The 11402-nt window shown below is 42.9% G+C and overlaps 1 protein-coding gene across 1 annotated transcript in view; it reads right to left on the reverse strand.

The window, feature by feature from the left end:
* The window catches only part of CEP57 (centrosomal protein 57), a 44482-nt gene extending 33830 nt beyond the window's left edge, over positions 1-10652 (reverse strand). The window contains exon 1 of the mRNA XM_016206769.2: positions 10266-10652. Coding sequence (XP_016062255.1) covers positions 10266-10310 — 45 coding nt within the window. The 5' untranslated portion in view covers positions 10311-10652. The remainder of the gene's footprint in view (positions 1-10265) is intronic.
* Between the last annotated feature and the right edge of the window lie 750 nt (positions 10653-11402).

Here is an 11402-nt window from a genome sequence, read left to right on the forward strand (position 1 = left end):
GTAGCCACAGCAACCTAGGTTTTCAACTCTTACTTTTGGAGAACTATGACTATCCTTACAGCACCAGAAGAACGTTTCCAGAAAGGACAAAGGAATATGAATATTTACAATAACAGTAAACAGCCTCCTGGTATAAACAAAGGCCATTAAAATAACCACATTGTATCTGAATCTTATTAAAAATTGAAGACCATTTCTGTGTTAAAAACCACATAATTTTTCAATTGATTTAAAAAAGCAAATGCAGTCTGGCCAATGTGGCTCAGCGGTTGAGCGTCAACCCATGAACCACGAAGACAGGGTTCGGTGCCTGGCCTGGGCTGCGGGCTCAATCCCCAGTAGGGAGCATGCAGGAGGCAGCAGATCATTGATTCTCTCTCATCATTGATGTTTCTATCTCTCATCATTGATGTTTCTATCTCTCCCTCTCCCTTCCTCTCTCTGAAATCAATAAAAACATATTTAAAATAAATAAATATTTTTTAAAAAGAAAGCAAATGCAAGACATATTATGGCTATGAAAACTAGAGAGGGCAAAGAACTTGGAAGGGGTAAAAGTGATAAATCTATGCTAGGTCTACTGTAAAAAGTGTGTTCACATGCAACAAGGACTGAGAGTTCATTAACATTTTTCAAACTTTTTGGCAAACTGACATCAGGTTTTACAGGTGGCTGGAAAACAGGGTGAGTTTTCAATTCTTATAGTATATAATACTGCCAAAGCTCTTGCAGAGCACCATGAATTATCACGTAGCTTAATTTTAAATATGATTCTTCACAGAAAACTTTAGGTCTTCATACAAACTAATAGAATCCTATCATGTAGTAACAATGGTTAGGAAATATTCTTTATCAATATATTTATGAACATAAACTATGCAAATTCACTTATGATTTTTTTATATGTCTTTTATGGATTTCAGAGAGAGGAAAGGAGGGGGGGGGGAGAGAGAGAGAGAAGCATCAATGATGGGAGAGTTGTCATTGATCAGCTGCCTCCTGCATGCCCACAACTGGGGACTGAGCCTGCAACTTGGGCATGTGCCCTGACCTGGAACCGAACCTCAATCTCCTGGATCCTAGGTGGATGCTCAACTGCTGAGCCACGCCTGGTCGGGTCTCATTTATGATTTTCAAAACAATTTTTGTTAGAATTACTGAACACTGCACAAATATTAAAAGAAGGACTGTGCATAAATAATTTACCAAAAACAAAACAAAAACCAACCAACTTCATTAAAATCACTGCCTGCTAGCTCTTATAAAACAGTTCAAGAATTGTCCAGCCCGGCTGGGCATGGCTCAGTGGTTGAGCGTTGACCTAGGATCCGGGCGATCGGGATTCGATTCCCAGTCAGGGCACATGCCCGTGTTGCGGGCTAGACAGCTGATCAATGACTCTCTCATCATTGATGTTTCTAGCTCTCTCTCTCCCTTTCCTTTCCTCTTTCTGAAATCAATAAAGATATATTTAAAAAAAAAAAAAGGATTGTCCAATAAAATTTGTCACATATAGGTCATCAAAATACTGCTTGGGTTGGTTGGGCCAGCAAAATATGCAAAGTCTTTTTTCCTAAAAATGCAAGTTATAATGAGATGGGATTTTTTTTTTCTTTTTGGAAAAGCAATTCTAAATGTACTCCATTTTCTAAGTCAGCCAACTCATTTTGAATGTCAAGATTTAATCAATGAAATTCACTGTTACTATGAATGTGCTGGGCCATTGTCCTCATTGCTGCCTGCAGTCTGAAGCAAAGAACAGGAAGAAAACGTAAATCTACTGAAAGCAAAAGGAAGACAAAATAAAATGGCTTTGCAAAAATTATTTACAATAACTATATTGAAATAAAACTAAACCAAGAGATGCGAAAGTATGTACTCTTAATTATGTACACACAAACATGTCTATTAAAGATAGTGAAGGACAAAATGTGATATATACATAAATATCATTCAGCCTTTAAAAGGAGGGAAATCCCATCACATGCTACATAATGAATGGATGAAACTTAAGGACACTATGATTAGTCACAGGAAGACAAGTATTTTACGATTCCACTTATATAAAGTCTCTAAGGTGGTCAAATTCATAGAAACAGAAAGTAGAATCTTTTTTTTTTTTTTTAAATATATCTTTATTGATTTCAGAGAGAAGAAAGGAGAGGGAGAGAGAGAGACAGAAACATCAATGAGGAGAGAGTCACTGATCAAGCCCGCAACGGGGCATGTGCCCTGACCGGGAATCAAACCCTGATCGCCTGGATCCTAGGCCGAAACTTAACCACTGAGCCATGCCGGGCCGGGCCAGAAAGTAGAATCTTGGTTACCATGGGCTGGGGGGAGGTTACAAACAGTTGTTTAAAGGATATAGTTTCAATGTTAAAAGGTGACAAAGTTCTGGAGATCTGATTCACAACAATGTGAATATACTTAACACTGCTAAACTGTACACTTAAAAATGGTTAAGATGGTAAAGTTTAGATAAACACCTAAGATTAATTTTTTAAAAAAAGTAATAATTTTTAATAGCCAGGTCTTTCCGAGTGAAAAAAAATGGAGAAAAAGTTTAAACTTTAGGGGTTAAAAAGGTAGTATTTTTTTGAGCTGGAAGCTCCACAGAAACAATCTAGCATACTCTCCCTGTTTTACGAAGAAGGAAAAGTAGGTTCTAAAAAGTTGATGTGCCTACCTCTCCCTATTATCACCCCCCAGCACCACAACCTAATCTCCGGCAGAATCAGGGGAATCACATTCTATGTGATTAACTGAACAATTAACTAGTTCTCCAAAGAGAACTCACCAACCTACCTACACTGTGCTCACTCTGCCTTCCCTCCCCTGAAACAAGGAGTGAGTGAGCTTCCTGTAATTACCCGTCCTTACTACCTATTCAAAGTCTTGGTTCCTATAAAACCCCTCCCTCCTGATGCCATCTAGTTCTCCCTCCCTACCAGATCTTTCATGTTGCTATTAAGGACAAAACTTTAAAAAAAAAGGAAAAAATAAGACTTTTCTGAACTTTAGGACTCCCAGCTCCTGCTTCATTTCTCAGCTTTACTAAAAAAGTCCCTCAAAATAACTAATTGCTTCCACCTCTAATCACCTCTCCCTCTTACCCCTTCCAATCAGGCCGGAGTCTTCAGCAATTCAGAGAAATAGCTCTTAAGCTCACCAATGCCTTTTACAGTGCTGAATTCCGTGACCTCCTGGAAGCACGTGATAGATCACTTTACTTCTTTATTGGATGGAACACCACACTCCTCGGTTTTCCTTCTAACATAAGCCTCTCCCTCAGAATCTCCTTAGCTCTCTTTCTAAGTACTGGAGCTCCCCAAAGCTTAGTACTTCTGTATTCTCATTTTCACCTACATGGATTCCTCTGATGATCTCACCTACTGTCTGTCAGGTTTTGAAAGGCCTCTATTTGCTAAAAGCTTTCAAGTATAAATAGCTCTCCCTCTTGAACTATACTCAAAATCAGCCTTCCACTGGGATGTCAATATGGGCTCCCCAACTTAACATGTCTGAACCAAATTCTTGAATCTACTCCCAAAACCCACTCCTCCCTCAGCATACCACAATGACTGGCACCACCACTTACCCAGCTGCTCAGGCCAAAACCCTTGGATAAGGTAATTTCTCATACATCCCACACCCAATCTTTCAGTAAATTTCACTGGGCCTCTGTCAGAGTATATCAAGAAACTCCCCAACTTCTCACCAACTTCACTAATACTCTGGTTGACCCCAGTGTGGTCTTTTGTCTGGACTAACAGAATAGCCTCCCAGACACTCTTGTCCACATCCCCTTAGCTTGCTCTCCGAATAGTAGTCCTTATGATTCTTTTTAAAAAGTAAATTAATTAAAAAAAATCCAAAATTCTTATCATGGCTTATAAGGCCCCACGTAATCTGACCCAGGCTAACCCTGACCTCATTTATCCCCTACCACTCTCTCCACACCACCAGCACCATTTCCCAGCCATACTAGCTTTTGGATTTCTAGAAAGCACAGTACACTCCATTTTCATTTGCTAAGTTTACTCTGCCTGGAAAGCTCCTTTCCTCAAGCTTTGAGTGATCTGTGCAGAAGTCAGTGAGGGTTTCCCTGACTGCCCTATCTAAAGTTAAGTGCCCTTCTGTCACTCAAATGCCTTACTCTTTTTAAAAAACCAACTTATCCATACCTGGTATATTTATTATCTGTGTGTCCTGTGGAATAAAAAACATATTTGGTGTCTGTCCCTGGTTCCTGACAAATAGATTCAAAATATCTTGACATTTCCTAAGTGATACAGTGTCTTCATTATGCCAATAGCAGGGCCTCCTAGATCCCGTTAGGATGAGGACTGGTAGCTAGAAAAACCAACCAGGTGATTAAAGAGTTAGAAATTTCAGCCCCACACCCAGACCTCAGAAGAAGGGAGAGGAGCTGGAGACTGAGTTCAGTCACCAATGGTGAATGATGTAACCAATCATGCCCACATAATGAAACCTCCACAAAAACTCTAGCAGGTTCAAGGAGCCTCCAAATTGGTCATGAAAGCCTCTTTACATCTCGCCCTAGGTGCCTCTGCCATTTACCTGTTTCTGAGTTGTACCTTTTATTAAAAAGTTGTAATCATAAGTATAGTGATTTCCTAAGTTCTGAGAGCCATTCTGGCAAATATTAAATGTGAAGGGGGGAGTCATGTAGCTCCTAAAGTTGCAGTTGGCTGGGCAGGAGTGTAAGTACCTGGGGACATCTGGGACTTAGAGCTGACAACTGAAGTGGGAGCAGTTTTGTGACACTTAATCCTTTCACCTGTAGGGTCTGTACTATTTCCAGGAAGTTAGTGTCAGAAGTGAATTGAATTGTAGGGCACCCAGTTGGCATAGAGCTGATGTACGAAAAACACAAGTCATCCCCAATGAAGTTTAAGTTCTAATGAAGACACTCAAATGTTTTATAAAGCTGTTGAATTGTTATACAATTCCCCTGCAAAACAAAAAGAAATCCCACAGCTTATAAAACTGAATTATCCTATTCAATAAAGTTACTATAACCACTGAAAGACAATAAAATCTTTTGGTTTCCTTTATATCATAAACAAATAGCACAAATGTCATAAGAAGTAGAGTTAACAGTAGACTTGAAACTGCTATCCTTGGAAATGTCTGCTTACAAGGTTGGTTCTTAGCTAGTATTTCGAAAGGTTCCAATTATTGGAACCTTTATGAGTGTTACGGGTCCCCAAGACCAGCCCCAGGTCCGATAACTTGCTAGAAGGACTGACAGGATTCAGCAGATAGTTATACTCATAACTATTTATTATTATTATAGTAATTTATTATAGCAAAAGGCTACACAGCAAAATCAGCAAAGGGAAAAAAGTCTGTAGAAAATTAGGTGCAACCTTTCAAAGTTCCTCTGTAGGGTGTGTAATTCCTCCAGCATAACGACAACTTATGTGAAGTGTTGTCTACCAAGAAAGCTCATTAGACTTAATGGCCCAGGTTCTCATTGGGGCTGGCCACATCGTGACTTCCAAAAAGAAAGCAGGTGTTCAGCATAAGCCAAACTGTTTGTACAAACAGTTCAGGCACAGTGACCCACTCATCACTTAGGCTGAAGTTTTACATCAGTGTAGGAATTTGTTTACTATTAAGTTCATAGGTAAACAGGCCTTCCTAAAGGTAGCAGTCATCAGGAGAGATTTCAAGTGAATTATTCTGTTCCTTCAATGCCATGTGCCATCCATCATGGGCACCTGAAAACTACCGGAGGGTAAAAGACGCTTCAAGCAGAATGTTTATGCTCATTCCCCTACATACATACTAAAAATAACCACCCACAAACCACAAATTCCCATTGCAGTTAACAATTTACACTTCCTGTATCTGGGTTCATCCTCACAACAATCCTGACAGGCAAGAATGCATCTCCACTTTACAGTTCAGAAAGACACACCTGGGTTTATTCTCAGAACACTGAACATTTGCTAGCACACTGTAATTTTTTTAAGCACATCCATATTCTCCTTTAATTATCACAAGAACCCTGTGAAGCAAGCATAGCAAATATTACCATCCCCATTTTGCAGGTGAAAAAGTAGAGGCTAAGAAAACTTAAGCCATTTCTTAAGGTCTCACAGCTACTAAGAAGCCCAAGGCCAACTCCTAATCCAGTACTACTTCCATGACCCTAAGCATTCAATAAACGTTTTTCCAACTAAACTGATATACTGTAATTCTAGGAAGAACTTCCAAAATTGAAGGCAAAATGCTTAACCTGACCACTTTCTTTCCCAGTAGCTTTAGTAGTTAGGGCAAATATTGTACTTAGGAACACTTATGATTCAAACATTTACTTAACATCTCTAACACTGTGTTAAGTGTAAAGTATGATTAAGAATGTCTATTATTTGCCTTCTTTTCAAATAGAATGCACAACATGGCTGGAAAGAACCAGATACATAAAAGTTTAAATACAATTTAAATTGTAAACCATACACAACTGTAGAAAAGATAAAACAGTATGGATCAAGGTGGGGTTATTCCAGGTGAAAATGAGAGTATCTTTTAATACAATACTTTCCCATTAAAGTGAAAATCCATGCTATCATCAACAAATGCAAAAAAGCATTCAATAAAATCCAGTACCTAGCCATTATTAAAGAAATATTTTCTTACAAGGAAAATTACCAAAAAACTAACAACCATGACAATATATTTAATGGTGCAAAATTTTAAGCATTCCTTTTAAATACAGGAACAAGACGAAGATATTTACAAGACAACTTCCAGTCAATGATGTGCTGCAATCCCTAGCCTGCAGAGTAAGATACTGGAAAGAAATAACAGATGTTAAGACCTGGCAAGCTACCAGGGGCCACATGGCGAGTCTGACAAGCTCAGTGACTAAGAGAAACCAAAGAATGATCTGATCATAAATTCCTAACTGTGCAGGCCATGGTGGGTAGTTCCGTCCAAGCTTATAGCTTCCTTAGCAAATACCATTACCTTAAGTGAGCTCTGTCCGTTGTACTTATGCATCTAGGATAACATACCTTTGAAATGTTGGAGTAATTCTTTTCTAGACCCCTTGAAGGCACAACAGCAGACACCAGAGCACAAGACCACAGAACTCCTTACTGCTCTTGTTTCCCTCATACCATCTCTATGTGCTATGTTAATTATTAACTATCCTGTACCCACCAATGTAAACACGTTTCTCCATTTTGCTTTTTACCCAATCCTAGAGATTTCCCCACTTTGCTTTCTCCTGCCTTCTTGATCTACCACTAATGGGTTTCGTGTAATCCTGTTTACGTCTTCTCCTTTAATTCTGATGTATGGGATAGGCCGCAAAGCTGCCATTCTTCAGAGCATTTTCTCAATCCATTGAGATTTTGCTTCCAGGCATGTCCTCAAAATTTTGTCTCAAACTCCTATAAAAAACTTTTCTATAGGATGGACACTCTGTCATCGACAACAGAAATATAAAAGTAACCTTAACCTTCCTGTGTCTCATTGCTTATTTCAAAATGGAAATATTAACACCAACCTTATAAGATTATTGAGGATTAATTGTGTTATGGAAAATATATAACTATTATGTATTCTTATAATCTCAAAACGTATGGTGGTGTGTGAAAGAAGCAGGAAGATGCAAAAAGGGGCATAAAAGTACTGATTTTATTCTCAAAAATAATTTTTTTATAAATTTAATGTTATAAAATCTCTGATATATTCACATTTTAAAGAAAAATATAAACATATTTATAAAATATAAAACATTTTATATTTTAAAGAAAAATATAAACATATTTATAAAATATAAAACATTTTATATAAAAATATAAAACATTTTAAAGAAAAATAAACATGGAGCAGATTGGTTAAAGGGCCTGGCTAAAAAGTCAGGGAGACCAATTAGATTAGCTTATAAATTAAGTCCTAAGTGTTGACCATGGATACTAGGAAAATAAAAAAGGGGCAAAACTATGCTGCCTGTACTACTTAATATTACACCCAATTGCCCAATCGTTTTCCTGCTGCTCTCCACAAGTGAGTTGAAGTGAGCTGAAACACAGCAATCATTAAATAAATGTTACTGTTACCTGCTGTTGTTACTCTTACAGTGATAGGCTACTTAAAGGAACAATTCAAATGTATCCCGTACTTCCATGCTGCTCACCTTGGAGATTTACATGCTAGCTGCTTCCTAAAGACTGCAATTTGTGTATCTGCCTGTTAAAAGCACCTCTATTTACCCAGCTAAACGCTGGGTTTATCAATGTGGAGTAAGTATGAATTGTTAATGCTCACAACTCTGAAATCTGAGTATAAGTAGCCTTCTGAGTTCATGTGGTAGTTTTCAAAGGTCTTTTTGTGTTGTCATGTTTTACGGTCATCTGTTAAGCTAAAATGCTTTTTAAATTCTGTTGGAAATGACAGCCTTATTTCTGACATGACAGTTAAAGTGTCTAAGCAGGGCCATTTCTTCTGATAAACTAAGTTTAGTCATTTTTGTTTTCAGAAATAGTGACTTCCAAATTAGACATTTTGATGTAGCAGGTCAAGGTAATTAAGAAGATTGGTTATGCTTTGATTTGTAAAGGGTCCTAGATATTCTTAATGTATTCTTGACATTTAGAATCCACTTAAAGCTGAGTTTAGCATATAAAATATATATGCTTTCCTATGAAACACTCTATGAGATTCCTGACCAGGCTACCTTCAAGACCGGTTGACCATATCCCAGTACCACTTTTTTGGATGGCACTGGCACCTGTGTGCAGTTGTTCAACATTTGCTGGCATACCTCATTACTGTGCTTTATCATTGCACTTCACAGATGCGTATTTTTTACAATTGACCAGTGACCTCTTGGTTCAATGGTCCAGGCTCAACCACTGAAACATACCAGCGGGGCTTGCTTCAGTCTGTCTTTCCCCTTAATTTTCCCTGACCTCTCTGCCAACTTGTTACCCCCATTCTGCTGAAACCCTGAAGGTTATTTCTGACCTCATTAACAAAGATCCTAATAATAGTCACAAAAAACTGAAACTAAGGAAAACTGTGTCTTCATCAAGGTGACTGAGCTTCTATGATATAACTTTACCCTGATATTCTCCTTCCTTCCTTCACTACCCCCCTTTCTTTTCAGGTTTTTAAACTACTTTTATAATTCATCTAAATACAACTCTCCCCCCACACGACCTCTGCTCATCCCTAATTAAAGTTTATTGAAAGCACCTACCGTCCTGGCACATACCCCAAATGCCTGTGGTGCCTTTTTCTGTTTCCTTTCCCGTTCTCGGGACAAGCACTGAGACTTCCCTCACCGTGCAGCTGGCTCCACCTTCCCTGCCAGGCCTGCCCTCAGCCTACCTAAGCACTGCCAGTCTCTCCCCTAGGCTGCCACAGTGTGGGGGTCTCATCACGTGCAGCGTCCCTTCAGCGTCTTGCTCCTTCGGAGCAGGGACTCTCTCCTGTTTATCCGCGTACTCTTAGTGCCTAAAAGCTTGGGAGGCGCTCAGCATTTGCTAATTGAGAGCTAATGCCTCTGACTTGGGCCTCCTCACACTGACTGCTCACCCACAGTATTCCCAAAGCGGCGGTTTCCAAGATGCCGAGTGTTCGACGGTCCAACTCGACAAGCATCAGGGCTGGTGGCCCCTGGGGGAGCAGAAACAGTAACTAAGACCGGCGCCCCGCGCCGCCTCCGTAAAGCGGCGTTCACACGTTGCCGTCAGGGGGGAGGCGGGAAGCGCGAGCTCCGAGGAGGGCAGGCACCGAGCAAAAATCACCGGCTGGGCGGGCGGCCGGGGGAGGCACAGCAGCCAGCGGAACCGGCTCAAGCACGGGCCCGTGTGCTCTCCAGACGCCGACTGCCCAGCAGCTGCCAAAGAAGCGGACCAGGGCGCCTACCTGGATTGCGCAAGATCCCCAGAGAGGCCGTTACACCCACGTGACCAAAAGAGCACTGTTTTCGCCAGCCAGGGTGTGGGTACAGTAGTCCCAGCGGGTGTTGGCAAGGTTCCGTAACCTGGGCTTCTAGGCTAAAGATAAGGGGGGGCGTGGGGGACCAAGAAGGCAAGGCCTGTTTCAATGGGGAGGAGCGGCAGCGGACGAAGCGGTAACACGGGGCGCTCCAGGCGCCCTCCGCCGTTCCCCAGGATGGGGTGAGGCGCCGGGCGGAGAGCGCTCTGAAGGCTGCGGCAAAGCAAAGAGGCGCCAGGACCGACCTGGGGCCTATTCGGATGTCAACCGCTTCTTACCAAGAACTGAGAACCAGAAGCCTCAGACACCGACGCTGCCGCCATCTTCCTGCCTGCCCAGCGGACCTCCGCAGCCCCCAAGCGGTCCGGTTCTCGTGCTCTTCTTCCAGATTCGAGAGCCGCCCACCAGGGGCGACCCAAAGCCGAGCCCCAGATGGAAGGGGCTAGGGTGCTGGCGTCGGGTCTAGAAACCCCTACCGCACACCCCTACAGGGACGCCCACGTTCAGAGCGCACGCAGAAAGGGCCACACGTACTAACGGGCGTCTCGAGTAGCCAATCAAAAAGGAGGACGCCTTCCGGTAGTAGGAGCGAACCCGCCTCTTCCCTCGGTGACGTCACAAGGTAGCGCGTAGCCGAGAACGCCGAGGCGGTAAAGTAGCGGGCTACTAGACAGCTCGCAGGGAGCCCACGGAGGGGCGGGCCTTCTCCAGAGGAAACCTAGGCGAGGGGTGGTTTCGTCTCCTGAGGCAGTTGACTCGAATGATTGATACGCGTTAAAGCGGGTGCGAAGTTCAAACACTCCACCAGTTCTCTTGGACTAAACGCGAAGGAGAGCGTGTGCTTGGCGCCGGGACGTCTCTCCAGGTGAGGTACTCACCTTCCGGCCAATTACAGATAGAACGAGGCGGGGCTTAGTGAGCTGGTCCAATGCAAGTTAAGGGACAAGGCGTTGAGGCAGAAAGCAAACCTGCGCGAACACTTGCCCGATTGGACTGGGGAGCTCTCGCCCAAACCCCAGACTGGCTGCTAGAAAGCGCCGGGACCCGGCCCTTTGGGCGGGGCGAGTTTAAAGCGGCTTTCCCGCGCCCAGAGCGTCCGGCTGTTATTGGCCAGCGACTTCCTCCCTTTGTGGGAGCTCCCTGCGTCGCCGGGGTTAGGGGTTGGGAGGAGCGGCCGAGTGACGCAGAAGCTCCCCCAGCTAATCAGGGATGGGGAAGGGAGGCCGAGAAGGAAGCGGATCCGCTGCCGCGCAGCTAAACTGCAGCGAACTACCCGCTTCGTCTCCCTCCGCCGCTGTCGGGGCCTAAGCGGGAGCTGCTGGGACGGCGTCACTTGGTGGGCTGGGGCGGAAGTGGAGGCGGAGGGAGACGGCGGCGTCCACAGGGACCTGGGCTGCGGACGAGGCCCTGGTGGG

The sequence above is a fragment of the Miniopterus natalensis genome, chromosome 11, assembly GCF_054644295.1.
Source record: "Miniopterus natalensis isolate mMinNat1 chromosome 11, mMinNat1.hap1, whole genome shotgun sequence".
In the NCBI taxonomy this organism is placed as follows: domain Eukaryota; kingdom Metazoa; phylum Chordata; class Mammalia; order Chiroptera; family Miniopteridae; genus Miniopterus; species Miniopterus natalensis.